At 45.1% G+C, this 14,996-nt stretch overlaps 1 protein-coding gene across 1 annotated transcript; it reads right to left on the bottom strand.

The window, feature by feature from the left end:
* Nucleotides 1–5,619: 5,619 nt before the first annotated feature.
* On the bottom strand, nt 5,620–12,688 carry TMEM41A (transmembrane protein 41A; the record flags this gene model as incomplete). The annotated part of the gene is made up of 5 exons (XM_084232281.1): nt 5,620–5,837; nt 7,532–7,670; nt 8,025–8,186; nt 10,226–10,379; nt 12,570–12,688. The coding sequence occupies 5 exons, from the start codon at nt 12,686–12,688 to the stop codon at nt 5,620–5,622; spliced, it is 792 nt and encodes a 263-aa protein (XP_084088407.1).
* Between the last annotated feature and the right edge of the window lie 2,308 nt (nt 12,689–14,996).

Below are 14,996 nucleotides of genomic sequence, written 5' to 3'. Positions count from 1 at the left end.
GGTGTGGTTTATGGTGCAGCACAATGATTGTGTTTATTGCTAACCATGAATTATTATGGATTTTTATGATTTTTGTGAAGGAATGAAAATGGACTGCGCTTTGGGAGCTCCTGGTATCCGTGTTAGTTGTATTCCCTCATTTTCTGTGTACAACAACAATCACCGGAGGTGTCTTCTGCCCTGGAGCCCAATGGGTACGCTATGATTTTGACTTGATCATGAAATCTCCTGGGTGGACAGATGACTGAGTGGCTGGATGGACAAGAGTTTCAAAAGCTGTAAACTTCCTCAAGTTTCTCAAGAAATAAAATCATGAACTACATTAGAAACAAAAGGAGCATGATTTAATGCCCTGAGAGTAACAGACCTAGAGCGTTTCTGCCTGGGGCCCTTGGTTAGATAGTGTGAAGAACTGAAGGCATAGACTGTAATCTCCTTCCTGCCAGATGCCACAGAATCAGCCACTTTTCTCCTAATTTGGGTGGCAGGGAAACTGAAACAAAGGAAAACACACACACGCACATTTATGGTAGGACAAAAAGTGCCTGGCTGGGATGATCCTGTGACAAAATGAGAGAAATTCTGGGATGAGGCTTAGAGGGTCTTAATAGGACTGGTAAAGTCTCTTGAAAGGCCATGTTTTCCATCCTTGACTTCAGACCACCCTGTGCTGTGAATGTCTCTGTTTCACTGTGGCTAGGAAGAAAGAGGCTAATTTCTATATCCTCTTTCCCTCCAACTTTTCTAAAACACTGACACTTCAGCTTGCCCAGTTCTTGGCCACCTGTAGTGCCATAAGAGAAACACGAGTATCGAAGTCTGTCTTACACCTTTCGGTCTTCCTAGAAAACCCACACCTGATACCTGATAATCTTGGAAAGTTTCGAATTCCTGTCTTGACTATCATAAAAATGTGACATACCTTATGTGAATTAACTATTATGAGCATGTTAGGGGAGGCAACACTATTGAATCTTCTTGACTCTGTGTCCTCAAGAGTTGAATAAAGTTCCACATTGCACATTTTTATTTTTTAGAATAAGTGACTAGAGGCTACAGAGAATAATAGTGTCCTTAGTGTAGGTTAAAAAGAGAAATCCCTTCTCCACCCCTGCCTTGCCTTTCACTGCCTGCCTTGAGATAACCAGGATGATTTTGAGTTGGTATATTGGTTTCTTGAGAACAACTCCAGTCGCTTAAAGAGTATTGAATCAGGAGCTCAGGGAATTCAAAAGCTAAGTCTTCAGTTTTGACAGCTGTGCAACAATGCTTTAAAAAAAACCTCACAGGACTGTGATTTCAAGCTTCATTGTTGATGGAAAGTTCCACCGCCTTGGGATGAATGTCCACATTCATTTAGCATCTGCTTTTGATTGACTGCAAGATAATGAGTTTTAATGTGTGTTGCAGATGAGCATTTGGTTCCGATTTCCATCTATTTCTAGATTGTGTCCTCTGAATAACAATTCCTCCTAAAATTGCTTAGCAGAAGAAATGAGAAGCCTGCATACACTTTGAAATTAGACCAGGCCCTCCCATCAGTAAAGTTTAGACATGTTTGCAAAATTTGGGGGCGCTCTGCTCAGAGAGGTGGAGACGCTAGCTAGACCATCTGGTCTAGCCTGCTTGAAGTTCAGCTATTTTAAAACTTTAGGATGAATAAATCTATCCTTGTAGAATTAAGGACATTTTAATAGGATTTAATAATACTGGACATTCATTTCAGAGCCTCAATTTGCTAAATTTCCCTCTTACACGATGTAATAGATTTACTGGCAACCTTTTGGCGTAAATGCATCCTCACCAATCAAATGATTTAGTGGTTTTTTCCATGTCCCATGTTTCAGCTTTTCCTGCTTTTCTTAAAATATGCTTCTTGAGCTTCCTGAAATTGATCTCCAAAGTGAAATATAACATTCCAAGGAATTCCCACCCTGCTCTGCAGTATATAGTGTGCTGTGTTTCGTTTTTTCCATCTACCATCTCCACCATAAACACCCAAGACTAACGTTATTTATTGATCACCATAGCCTTTCCAACTAAGCCTGGACATTCCAGAACTTCTTACCACTCAGCACCTGGGGCAACAATTACCACTTGATTGGAATTGCTGTGCCAGGGAGGTTTGCCATCCAACGTCTAAGCGCATAATTAATTTTCCAAAGGTGGTTTGAGATCTTGTGTGATACCTCACAGGAGAACGACAGGAGTACACTGGTGTTCTCCTAATGGATCCCACCCAATAGCTGTCAGGTGGCGACATAAGTACCTCCACCCACTGCCCTTTTGGACGGTACTTCCGATTGAGTAATCTCCCATCACTGATGGATTGAATTCCAACATGTCCCTTCATTTGCCTCATTTCGTTGTATTAAATGAGCATGTTCATTCCTCATCTGCTATAAACAGAAAGTTGATATGTTAAGTCCCAGTTAGTTGCTTCTTCCTTAGTCTCTGTACCAAAACAATGTGATATTCTTTTTAAGACTTGGACTTGTACCGTCACAATGAATTTAGTGCCTTTCCAGGCAGCAAGATTTTTCTTTGCTGATTTCATAGAATAAATGTCCTAGTATGATCACACCACCAGTGACCCACTTCACCTTAGAATCGCATTAGTCTTTCTGTCTGCATGTTACAGCCTATATTGCAACTCATATTCAAACTGAATGAGCTAGACTGCTGAGTGGAGGGCCCCGTGGGACCTGGAACACTTCTCAGGGACAGGTGGCAGAAGAGGGGAGCTCTGAAACCACTGTTCTGAGAAACAGGGTCGGTTTAAGGCTTCCATCATGTGACCATGGCATGATGGCAGGATTTCAGAACCAAGCCCCCAAGCAGATGGCGAGGCCACCATAAGGAAACTTCCAGTAGAATCCCAGGCCTACTCTCTTCACAGCACTCAGGGGAATGCCGGCTCCTGGTGGCAGACTGCTGTCCAGACACCAGGCAGACCGGTGGCTGCAGGCCAGAGGGGACCTCAGCCAGAATGTCAGGGCATGGAAAGATGCCCCAGGAGGCTTTCTGCCTCCTGAGAGGCTGCTCGGATTCCGCAGGTACAAAGATTCACTCTGGGAGCCTCCCTAGTGGTGCAGGGGGTTGAGCGCAGCACTGTGAGGCTGTCTGCAGCCTTTGAGATGCGGGTTCGATCCCTGGCCAGCCAGGGAACACCCCACATGGTGCAGCAGACCTCTCCTGTCCTGCCCACTGCTCCCCTCAGCAGTGTATTTTGGACATCTGCCTGTTCTGCTCCCTGATCTCTCTGGTGAATCTTCTCACCCCTCCGCCCCACGACTCTGACCTGTACCCCACTTCTTAAAAAAAAAATCCACTCTGATTCTATTTGCAATGATTTGAGTTCCTATCAATTTGGAGCAAATTAACTTTTTTTTTTGAGTTAAATCTCAAAATGGGCCCCCTCATGTGTCTTCCCTATGGTCTCAGGACTGGTCTTCCCCTGCACCCTGTATTGGTTTCTGACGGGACACCCTCTGTGTATTGTACAGCCATGGGAACAAGAGCAACTATCAAAGCAAATGCATGGAATTAAAAAGTGTACTTCACTGTTTCCTGGTCCTGTCTTTTCCTAAAGATATAGCTTGGATCCTGAAAGCTGCCTTTGCAAGTCTCAGCATTTGTCAAAACTTTAGGGAAAGAAGATTTTATACGACTGGTTGTCCGCAGGCAGGAGAAACATGACGGGGAAGCTGGTTTCTGTGGCACTTTCATCAGACACATTCACAGAAGGAACAGACAACCATCCTTTTCCTTTGGTGTACTCTCTTCTTGATGCTTGAACAGCCTAGGCAGGCGCTCTGCTTTTTCCCTAGGACTTTCTGATGCCTGTTGTGTAGCATATTATTAGTGGGCCCATTAAAGTGAGCATGAAAAGGAAGAGGGGAAAACGAAAATCTCCTTCCCAAAGAATGATACCGGTCAGCCTACTGAGAGTGGAAAGCTAAAATACCATTTGGATTGTCTGATTTACAGCCGATCTCAACTCCCATTGGCAAGGGAGATTGAAACATGCACAAATAAGCACCACACAGAACATTTATATCCATTTATTTGGGAAACTGCTTTGCCTGTAAACTCACAACTGATAAGGCACATTGTTACAAAATCAAGGGGGAAGAGAAGGACAAATCTCAGTTTCCTCCTGATAAGGGCACAGGGCACACACTTGCAAGTGTGAGAAGCTCCTCTGGCCCCTTCCCTCCCCCGACTCCAGAACACACAGCCAGGGGTTGCAAAGTCCAGTTGGCCACCCCCTTACCCCCACTCATGTAATCAAGCTTCTCTTAAAGCAACACATCTTTACAAATGAAATTCTCGTTGTGTTTTTTGGATCATTTCCCTGCCTGTGAATTCATTCTTCCTACTGAACATAAGCATTCCCAAGAATTTCCAGAACAAGTCATCCAGATCAAAGCCTTGGCAAACTCCTTGGCCAAGTCAAATAAAAAAACCCAGTAAGTGATGCCCCAGGGCAACAGTGCTGGCAAGAAATGATGAGTTCCTCCTGCAGGGTACAGGATCCCAGACCTGGTCAGTTTAGGAGCCAAGGTCTTTCTGTCCTTAAAAACATTTCCCAGATCTGTGCCCACTCAATATTGCCACTGCAGGAAGTAATGATAGGTATAGATAATTAAAACACAACATCATAAAGTGATCCAAAACCAGTTTTCCTCTTTGAACTAAAAGATAAATAGAATTATTGCTCAGTTATTCTCAACAAATGCCAAAATGAAAAATGTTCTGAGGGTACATTTGCTGATATCTGAGAGTACTGAATCCACTTTCCCAGCAGGGAGATGGAGAAGAGGTTCCCACAGAGAAAGGTCTGATTAGAAAATGTACTGATGGTCCTTTGGTTCAAGTGAGTCAGGGCCCTGTCCTATCCACATGGGTAAAAAACTTCCCCAGAACATACCCATTTGCTCCATTCATATTTAATAGTCTGTTTGCAATCAGCTTAATTGTCAGGAGACAAATATGCTAACATCAGTATCTCAACACAAAGTGCATCACAGAAATCATAGTGCATTTGAACTGAACATGAAGTTCTATGTAGCGTGTCAGCTTGTTTCCCTTGGTTTATGGAAGAGGTAGGTCATCAGCAAAAGAAGTACAGAAGAAATACTTTTCAAGAGACTAAAGAGAGAGAGCGATGCCAGTGATGTGGGCTCACATGCCATTTTTACTAGAAACATCCACTAGGGACTTACTAGAACACTTGTCACAATAGCCTATCACTTTGCAAAGGAGGTTCTCTGGACAAGGACAATCAGCATCCTTTCCCCAGCCACCTCCACGTTTGGCAACAGATGAATACAGTGGACTATCCTGAGTCTCTTGTCCCTCAATAAACTAAGATCAGGATTTGCTAGGAGGCCCATTTTGTAGCATATCTTGCTAAACCAGGGCTAGTGTGGAACCTGATATAATTCACTATCCAGAGCACAGATTTGTCCTTTATGACAAAACAATGTACACGATAAACAGTACCCAAATCACCTGCTGAGGGTAGTTAAACAACAAATGAGGGGCTTTAGAGGACCACACCCATTATACAAATAAGCAACAGGGTCCAGAAACACAGCAACCAACAAATTCACATCATGTGTCCTTTCTACCATTTAGATGACTGGTGTTACTTGTTTCATTCAAATGCAGGTCTTTCTGGCTAACCTTCATGAGGGCTGCAGGAACTAAGGCCATCAGGGCAATGGCCAACAACTTAAAGATCGTTTCCCAAGAGAAAAGAGCATCCAGAGAGGTCAGAGTTGACAGGATGGAGCCCGTCTGCACACAGATGAAATTATATGGGATCAAACCTGCAAGAGGAAAAGGGAAAAAGCCTGTTACTGGCGGACAAAAAAAAATGAAGAAGAGTAACATTTCAGAAATGCCCCCAAGGAGTCACAACAGGGACATCCAGTCTTTCTCTTCCAACTACTACCCCTGCACAATTCCCTTTCCCTTCTTCTTTTCCCTCCCTCCCCTCCTTCCTTCAACTTCCCATATACATCTGCCTTGTGCAATAAAAGGATAAGATAGTTTATAAAAACAGATATATACTTCAATAAGACAAAAAAAATTAGGAAAAACCAAATGAGTGAAGAATAAAATAAACAGGGGCATACTATTAGTACAAAAAGCACATAAGATTCACCCATTTGACAGTGGAAGGGTCCAAATTTGGTTCTGAGTGCCCAAATGCAAGTACAGAGCAGCAGCAACACTGTGAAATTTATAGTATGAGAATGACAAAAAAATAAGTTTCTTAGAAAAAACTTTTCATATTGTAGAAGTACTACTTTTCATGTTCTACATGGTCTCTAAGAGATTAAATCTGCTAACCCCAAAGCCTATGTGGTAGACAGGCTGGTTATATCCAGCCCCCTAACTGGTGAAGTTCCTAAAACATTCTCAGCTCGACCCCAGAGATTCTGGTTACCTGGGTCTGGTAGAGCCAGCATTTTAAAAGCCTTTCCCCACCTACACTCGTAAGATATTGATTGGTCTGGTACCCCCGATAATCCAATCCTCTTCTATAGTACATATGCTCAAGATCACAGACCACTCAAGGTCACACAGCTGATCAGAAGGGACACCTCCAGAATCTTTCCAAGCCTCACACTACCTAGGTAAATACAAGCTGCTTACCGAGGTACTGAGGCTCTTTGCCTGAAAGCCGATATGACCAAAATTAGCTGTGGTAGATTTTGCTTCAATTTAAGATCTCAATTTCTCTCAAGAATTCCCTATTAATAGAAGCTGCTCAACCACAGATTTGTTATGTTTGACCTAAAAGCTCTGAGCAACTTTCCCTCTATGCCCTAAAGAAGGTTGAAGAGAGCCAATCCTTGTCTTAGCAAAGGCAAGAACATGGTTTATTTCCAGCATGGAGAAAATATTAGTCTTTGGTCTTATAAGATGTTAGCACCTTTACTATTCTGATAAAGGTGATCCAAGGCCCATGCTTTGAGAAAACATAGACCACTCAAGCCCCCAGCCCCTCATCTGGCCAAGCAGCCCACTGAGGGTATTGAGGAGCTGAAGGTCATTCAGTTGTCGAAAAGCAACTCAGTGACACCAGCTCTACCTAAGACAGATCTTACCAAAACAGAGGCCAAAACCAGATATGAAGTTCTTTGTTCTGCTGCTTTCTTCTGTCTATTCCTACCCGGCTTTTGCTGGCTTTCATTGAGAACTTACCATGGGCCAAGTCGAGGGCTTTATAGATTACTCTTCCAATCCCAGTGCCTAGTGCAGAATGGCATTGCATACAGTTATAGAATAAATAATCCTTATTTTTTTCCCACAAGTAGTTTTTTATAGGTTTTCATGTTCAAGCCTGAGCAGCTCTAAAATCAGGTAGAGTTCCTTTTGGTCACAGAGCTTGCAGATGTTCTTCAGGACACTGGGCCCTCAAGGTGGGCACATGCCCGTGTGGCTGGCTATAACCCTGGGAAACAACCCAATATGACAACTCTGAATGCTCAAGCTTATCCTACCAGCATCTTACCGATAAGAACAGAGAAGAAGAACTGCATCAGGGGGATGTTCAGAATAGGGGCTGAGAGGTTCAAGAACCAGTTTGGCGTCATGGGGAAAAGTCTCAAAAAGAGTAAGAAAAAAAACAAGCTGTTCCTGTTCTCCTCCACCTATAGCCAAAAAAGACAAGGGCATTAAGAAGCAGATTGAAAAAGAAAACTATACACTTTCTGTTTCTAGAATCCTTCAACAACCCTCTGGGATAGAAACTGGCATCTTCACTTTTAAAACAGAATTGCCCGAGGCTCAGAGAAATCAGAAATTTACCCAAAATCACAGAGGTGGTAATGATGGAGCTAGGATTTGACCCCAGGTCTGTGTCTTTTGAAGATATCAAAAGAAGCCCAAGATTCTCTCAAAGCAGGGCAGAGGAACACTAGGGGGAATCCCTACCATTTAGTTCCCCCAAGGCCACCAAGTGGCTCTCCAGGGGCCCAGCACTCAGCTGTGCCTCCCCTCCTTACCTTCTTCTGCAGCATGGTCACTTTATCAGGAAAGTACAAGACCACCAAATCCTTGCCAAAAATACTGGAGAGCAGGTAGCAGCACGTGGCGCCCACGGAGGTCAACACACAGCACAGCAGAAGGCCCAGCCACGGCCCAAACAAAGCACCAGCTAAAACATTCTGCAAAGAAAGCAAACTCTCAGCCATTAGAACGTTTCACAACTGCCAATCACCTTGTCCTGGAGCCCCAAAGTCATATGTTCCCTTCTCCTTCAGTGATTTTCCTGGCCTAAACCCAACTCACATTTCAAAGAGGTGAATGAAAAGTAATGGAAAAGCTGCGAACTCCAGCCCTGGCCTCAGTCTCTTCACCTTTAAAACAGAGATGAGGTTTTTTAAAACCTCACAGGCAGGAGAGGGTGAGATGTAAAAATACACGTCTACAGCACCCAGCCTTCCATGTGGACCATGGCAAGTCCCGCAAACCCTGATGCTCTAGTAAGGCCGAAATGCAACTTGCAAGTTATTTTCATTATTTTAAATGCACACAATCTGTGGGTTTTTCTACGACAAAACCATGTAAGTGATGTAAATGTCTTGTTTCTCTGCTTTTTGCTGGGGTGACATCTATGTGGTATGCTAACACCCGGGATTCCATGTTGACGAGAGCTCTCGTTGACATGCAAAAAAGGTTTCAATGAGCAGAAATGGAAAGATGAACCATTCCTTGCTAAATGCAATTCAGTTAGTAGACATCATCCTGCTAAACTTGGAATTCAAAATAGAAAGTAAAAAGGGATCCTGGAAGTGAGAAGAAGGGGTCTGCAGAGCACCTACTACTGCAAGTGCGTGACTATGTCTTGCTCAATCCTCACTGCCCACTGCACCATAATACCCCTTATCCTCTTCTGCTGGTGAGAGATTAAGTATTGGGCCCCAGATCACATTAGGTACCCCATGGAGCAGCTGGTTCTTTGCCCTGCTAAAGGATCAGGTCAACAGGGAAGGCAGGCAACCCCTCGGGGCAAGCCCAGCATATCCTATCCCTGTCTCCACACCTGCCCTGTCTCTCTTGCCATGGACATGTTTGCTTTTCTTCCAGTTTCCAACTGCTTAACTGGATCCAACCTGAGCCTGAAGTAGAGAAAAGATGCTGGGACAGGAGAGCCAAAGAGGACAGGGTGTCCTGCTTAGTCACTCAACCATTTGACAACTGCTGAGAGCCACTGTGTGCCAGGGACCATCACCAAGATGGTCACTCTAAACCTACTCTTTCATTTGATTCTCCCACACAACAATCGTGGGTAGGAGTGTCTCCGTTTAATAGATAAGGAAACAGCACTGGAGAAGGTAAAAGGCTTGCCCACAGTTACACAGCTATGACTCAAACCCACTCCAAGCCCAAACATATGCATACAATTATTTGAGCCAACTTAAAATGCTGCTGGGAGGATCACACAGATTCTCTGCAAAACCTGAGATGGTAACTAATGAGGAGCATCCAAAAGACAGAGCACAAGCCCAGGTCTAACACTGCAGTTCCTGAAAGCAGGGCACTGCTAGCAAATCAGGACTTGTCCTTTCAACACCAGGGAGACTTCCCAATCCTCTACAGCCTAGTATCACCATAAACAACTTGCATTTATTCATCAAACACTTAGAAGGCACTTTTTGTGCCAGCCAAAGGAATACAAAGGTTGATAATAAGGAATAGGCTCTGCCCTCAAGGAATTCACAGACAAGTAGAGACAACAGATTTAAACAACAAAAATAAAAAAATAAAAAATATGGCTAACATGCAGAATATTACAGGAGGTAGCACAGTCCAGAGTGTGTGTGCATGCCTGTGTGTCTGTCTCAGGGACAGCTTTCCTTAAGTATCAATGCCTTAGAAACAAAGCAGCAACATACCTAAGAGGAAAAGCAAGGGAAGAGATGGGGTTGAGACCCCAGTCTTGCCCCCTCCTCACCAGTCACCTTAAACTGTTACTTCAAACCATTTGTTTCCTTATCTGTAAAATGCAGATAATAATGCCCACTATGGGCTTTTGAGAGAACTAAGTGAGATCTTGCAGGGAAAGCAACTAGGTCAGTGCATGACACAGGAAGCTGTCAGAAGTAGTCAGTGTAGTCTGTCTCAAGGCCATATGACTTGCTGCCAAGGGCCCCTCGAAACACAAGGTGGGCTCCTGGTAAACACAGAAGGGTAGGGCACTGACCAGGAAGCTGGACCCCGGGATAGCAAAGCCCTGTTTGTAGAGGTAGGCACTGCAGAAGAGCAGGAATACGTAGCTCTGGTGCTCCTTCCGATATTCTCGAAGGACTTCGGAAAGCTCCCGAAGCTCTGCCAGATCTGAGGGGAACCGCAGGGACCTGGGGATTTGGAAAAGCAGATGGAAACATGAGTCCAGATTAGCCACGCACTTAAGAAAATCATTTGTGTCTTCTTTCCAAAGTAGGTTTATATCAAACAAAACTTGCAAGATGAACATAGATAGATCTGAGGCATACGTCAGGGGAGAGGAAAGTAGAAGGTCAAAACGGGGGAGGAGGGCCTCCCTGGTGGCGCGAGGGGTTGAGACCAGCCTGTGGGGCAATCTGCGGCCACTGCAGCACGAGTTCGATCCCTGGCCAGCCAGGGAGCTACCCACATGGCGCAGCAGACCTCTCCTGACTCGCCCACTGCCCCCCTCAGCAACGTATTTCAGTCAGTCTGCCTGTTCTGTTCCCCACTCTGTCTCTGGTGAATCCTCCCCGCCCCACACACACCTCTGGCCTGTACCCCAGTTCTTGTATGCATAAATGAATAAATCTTAAAAAAAACAAAACAGGGGAGAGAAGAGAACAAGGGAATGTGGAGATGGATCACAAGCGTTATGGTGGTGGGAGAACTACGGGGTCTACGCCTGAGGGGAGAAATCGAATATTGTACAAAAATGAACAACAATGCAAGAAAATTAATTATTTTAAAAAAGTGCCCATTATCTGGCCTGCTAGAAACACACATAATGAATGCATGGGATACAGGTGACTTGAAACAGCACAGCAGAGGCAGACAGAAGAGCGCTGGGTTGGAAGCAAGAGACTTGGGTTAGTTAACATCTTAACTCCCCTACTATCTAGTTTATGGTCCTGTGCTAGTCTCTTATCTTACAAATGAGGGGTTGGTGCTTATAATCACTAAGTTCCCTTTTAGCATTGAGGTTTTATGATCTACTCTTAAGAGCAAATGTATTAATTTCCATGTTGCCTTCCACTCAAAAAACACCCCCTCCCCCACAAGCTTTAGGTCAAGGACAATTAACAACATCACATTGTTCCTGAATTAGCAGGCTAAACGACTGTTTATCAATCAGTAATAAGCCAATTAAAGAGTCTCCGAGAAAGTTTATCTGTCCCACACCATAAATATAACCTTCTTGATAATGTATCAGTCTTGAAACCAGCCCTTTCAATGGGCCTGCTTTTTCGTTAAGCTCTTAACCTGGCTTCTAGTGTACTCTGAATCCGGTACAAGGGTTACAGAGTAAAGGCTACCTTGCTTCTGCCACCTGAACAGAATCCGTCAAAGATCAACTTTGAACAAACCCTCCTAATTCTCATAAGAATGTTTCTTTTCTTATGTCTAACACCGACAGCAGAGCCTTCTCAGACCAAAAGAACACAGTAACAAAAAACAGTTGTCCTGATCTTCAACCATCAGTAACATCCTTGACAATACAATACTCTGCCAGGCCCACTTTTGTAACTTTATACAAAGGATGCAGCACTCGCAACAAACCAGTCCAGCAGGTACCGTTCTGACTCAGTGGGTCAGAGCAGAAAAACAGGCAGCCAAGAAGAGAGATGGACGCAATTAGGATCCGTGAATAATTTAAAGTCAGAGCAATACATCTCCTGGAGACCTAAGGTTTTAAGGTCCCAAGGGTAGACCTGACGGAAATGGGCTGGATGGGAGCCCCGAGGGCAGTCGTGGCGGATTTGTATTGCGGCAAATGGGGGTCAAGGGTGTGCCTGAGAAGAAGACTCCGCTGGGTAAAACGCCGCAAAACACCAGCCCGAGGGGCTCCCCAGTGGAGCAGCGAGTTGAGCGCCACGCTGTGAAGCTGTCCGCAGCCTCTGCATCGAGGGTTCGATTCCCGGCCGGCCAGGGAGAACCCACATGGCGCGGCAGACCTCTCCTGCCTCGTCCGCTGCTCCGTCTGTCTGTTCTGCTCCCTGCTCTGACTCCGGTGAACTTTCTCACCCTCCAGATCCTCTGGTCTGTACCCCAGCTCTTGTATAAATAAATAAATCTTTAAAAAAACAAACAACAACAACAAAAAAAACCCACCACCCCGAGCTGCGCGCCCTGACAGCGCACGTCCGGGTCAGGGCCGGGATCCGGGATCCGGCTACTCCACTGGCCGCCCGGGTACCGTACCCCGATCTCCAGCCCTAGAACTGAACCCCAAATCCCGATCCCCGACGCCTTCGACCCCGGAACGCGAATCTCAGAGTCTCCGCCCCCATCCCTTGACCTGCTCCCCTTCCTCTGACCCGAACCCCGACCCCGCCAAACACCTGTCTCCAGTCTCTCCATCCGAGGCCAGGGTCGGCACGCGGGGAAGTTGGGTTGACAGCAGGTACAGGGCGAAGGTGCAGCCAGCGAAGATCAGGAGGAGGCCGAGCAGGGAGCGCATGTCGGCGCGGAACCCGGGCCCGCCGGGCGGCGGAGGAGCCGGGACTCAGCGCGAGGAACTCGCGGCGCGGGCTCCGCCAGGGGAGCGCGTTTGCCGACGGACAGGGGCGGGGCCACCGCAGAGCCCGCCCCCAGGCCCAGGCCCCGCCCCCGGCCCGGGTTCCTGCTGCGATTTCTTGGGCAGAGCTGCGCTAGGGGAAGCCTGTCTTCCAGCGGGTGTCCCCGTGTGTTATCTTTAACTCCTCGTTCTGCGTTTGCAGAGGCTCTGTCAGACACCGGGAGAAGCAGGGATGAAACATGAACCCTGCCTACGGCGAGCTTGCAGTCTAGTGGTCAAGACAGTTCTGTCCACCACCAACTGCAACACAAAGCAAATGCAGCAGGTGTAGAACCAGGGGTAGTGACCACGGAAATAATCAGAATTACCTTTTTTTTTTTTTAAGGTTGGGGTTTTTTTGTTTTGTTTTTATTTTTTTAAGATTTGTTATAGAAGCCAAAGGCGCAGGAGGGTGAGAGGCTTCGCCAGACACAGAGCAGGGAGCAGAACAGGCAGAAGGACCAAAATACATTGCTGAGGGGAGCAGCGGGCGAGGCAGGAGAGGTCTGCCGTGACATGTGGGAATCTCCCTGTTCTGCCGGGAATCCAACTGGCGCTGCAGAGGCTGCGGACAGCTTCACAGCGCCGCGCTCAACCTGCTGCGCCACCAGGGGAGGCCCAGAATTACCCTTTATTGAGTGCTTTCTAAATGTCCAATATGCCTGATCGTCACAACAATTCTGCAGGGTTGGCATTTTTGTCTTTATTTAGCAGATGAAAAATCTAAGCCTCAGAAAGAGTAATTGACATCCCCCTCCCCCTGCCCCAAAGAGAGCCAAGATTAAAATCCAAGTCAACCTAGATCCAAAATGAGTGGTCCTTATGGGGTATGAAGTCATGGAGGCTGTAGGATTGGAGTAAATCTTAGAGGATCAGCAGGATTTCTACAACAGAGGAAGGAGGGAAAGGGTTGGGGAAAAAGTAATGTCTTATAGTTCAGTTTCTGTGAAGCCAAAAGTATGAGTGAGAAGTTGGGGACAAACTGGAAGGCATGCAAGCTAAGAAGCTGAACTTTTTTTTTTTCTTAATATTGTACTCGGTGAGACACCAACAGAGGTGTTTAACCAAGAAAGCTATTTAACTCCATTTTAGGGCATTAGCTCTGGAGGGTGGATGATTAGAACACAAGTTGAGAGTTCCACCTGTCTTGGAGAGAAAGGATAAAGGTCTGAGTCAGGACTAAAGCAGTGAGAATGGAGAAAAATGGACAAACTGAAAGGAGTTGAGTTGGTAGGACGTATGATGAGTGTAATGAAAAAGGGACAGATACGACCCAAAATGTCACAAACCTGGATAACAGAGAGAAAGTCTCCTTGTCATGTCATTCAAATCACCTCTTGGGTCAAATAGGGAGCACCTGTCAGAATCAGAAGTATGCAAAGTCTAGGAATCCCATGTCCTGGAATTTAGTTTATATATACACTCAGTAGACAAAGATGTTCAAAGGTATTCTTTTTGCACTGTTTTTATATTAAGAGATTGGAAAGAACCTAAATGCCTATCACTCATGGATTAGAAGGTGAATTATGGTGAATTCACAACTAAAACACTGAATACCCTCCTAAAAGATGGAGGCAACACTACATATCCTGAAAGATGGTGAGGGTAAAAATCAAACAAGTTGCAGTGTTAGCATGGAGTTGTAAAAAAGGAAAAAAATACATGTTTTCAAAAATACTAAAGTTCTTCTGAATGAAATGATTCAATGTCTGGAATTTGCCATCAAAATAACTGGATAGGAGTTTAGGAGATAGGGATATAAATAAAAAAGACTGGTCATTAAACTGATACATTTTAAAGCTGGATGGTGGCTGCATGAAGGATAATTGTATACCATTTCTCATTTCTGTACCTATTTGAAATTTTCCATTTCAAAAAATGAAGAGATATGGTCTCAGCCTTTCATTCTAATTTTCTCCCTTCAGATCTTCCATCCCAGCTAAATATGAACCCATGCCTCTGACAACACTCTCCCTCTATTTAGCAATCTTCTCTGCTTGGAAAATTCCTAATCTTTCATCAACACCCAGAGCAATTTTCATCTCCCTTGAGAAGTCTTCTCCAGAAGAAAGGTTACTCCTTCTCTGTACTTGGGCCTGCCTGTAGAGTGCCTGTATAACTTGGTTCATAAATACTGTATTCCAATATCATCCATGTCTCCAGTAGATAGCAAAAATAAGACAAATGTCTCACCCCAATCCTTAGTCTTTGC

The sequence above is a fragment of the Talpa europaea genome (genome assembly GCF_964194135.1).
Source record: "Talpa europaea genome assembly, chromosome: 4".
Taxonomy (NCBI): Eukaryota; Metazoa; Chordata; class Mammalia; order Eulipotyphla; family Talpidae; genus Talpa; species Talpa europaea.
The sequence above is the reverse complement of the archived record's forward strand: the minus strand, read 5'-3'. Positions and strand labels throughout refer to the sequence as shown.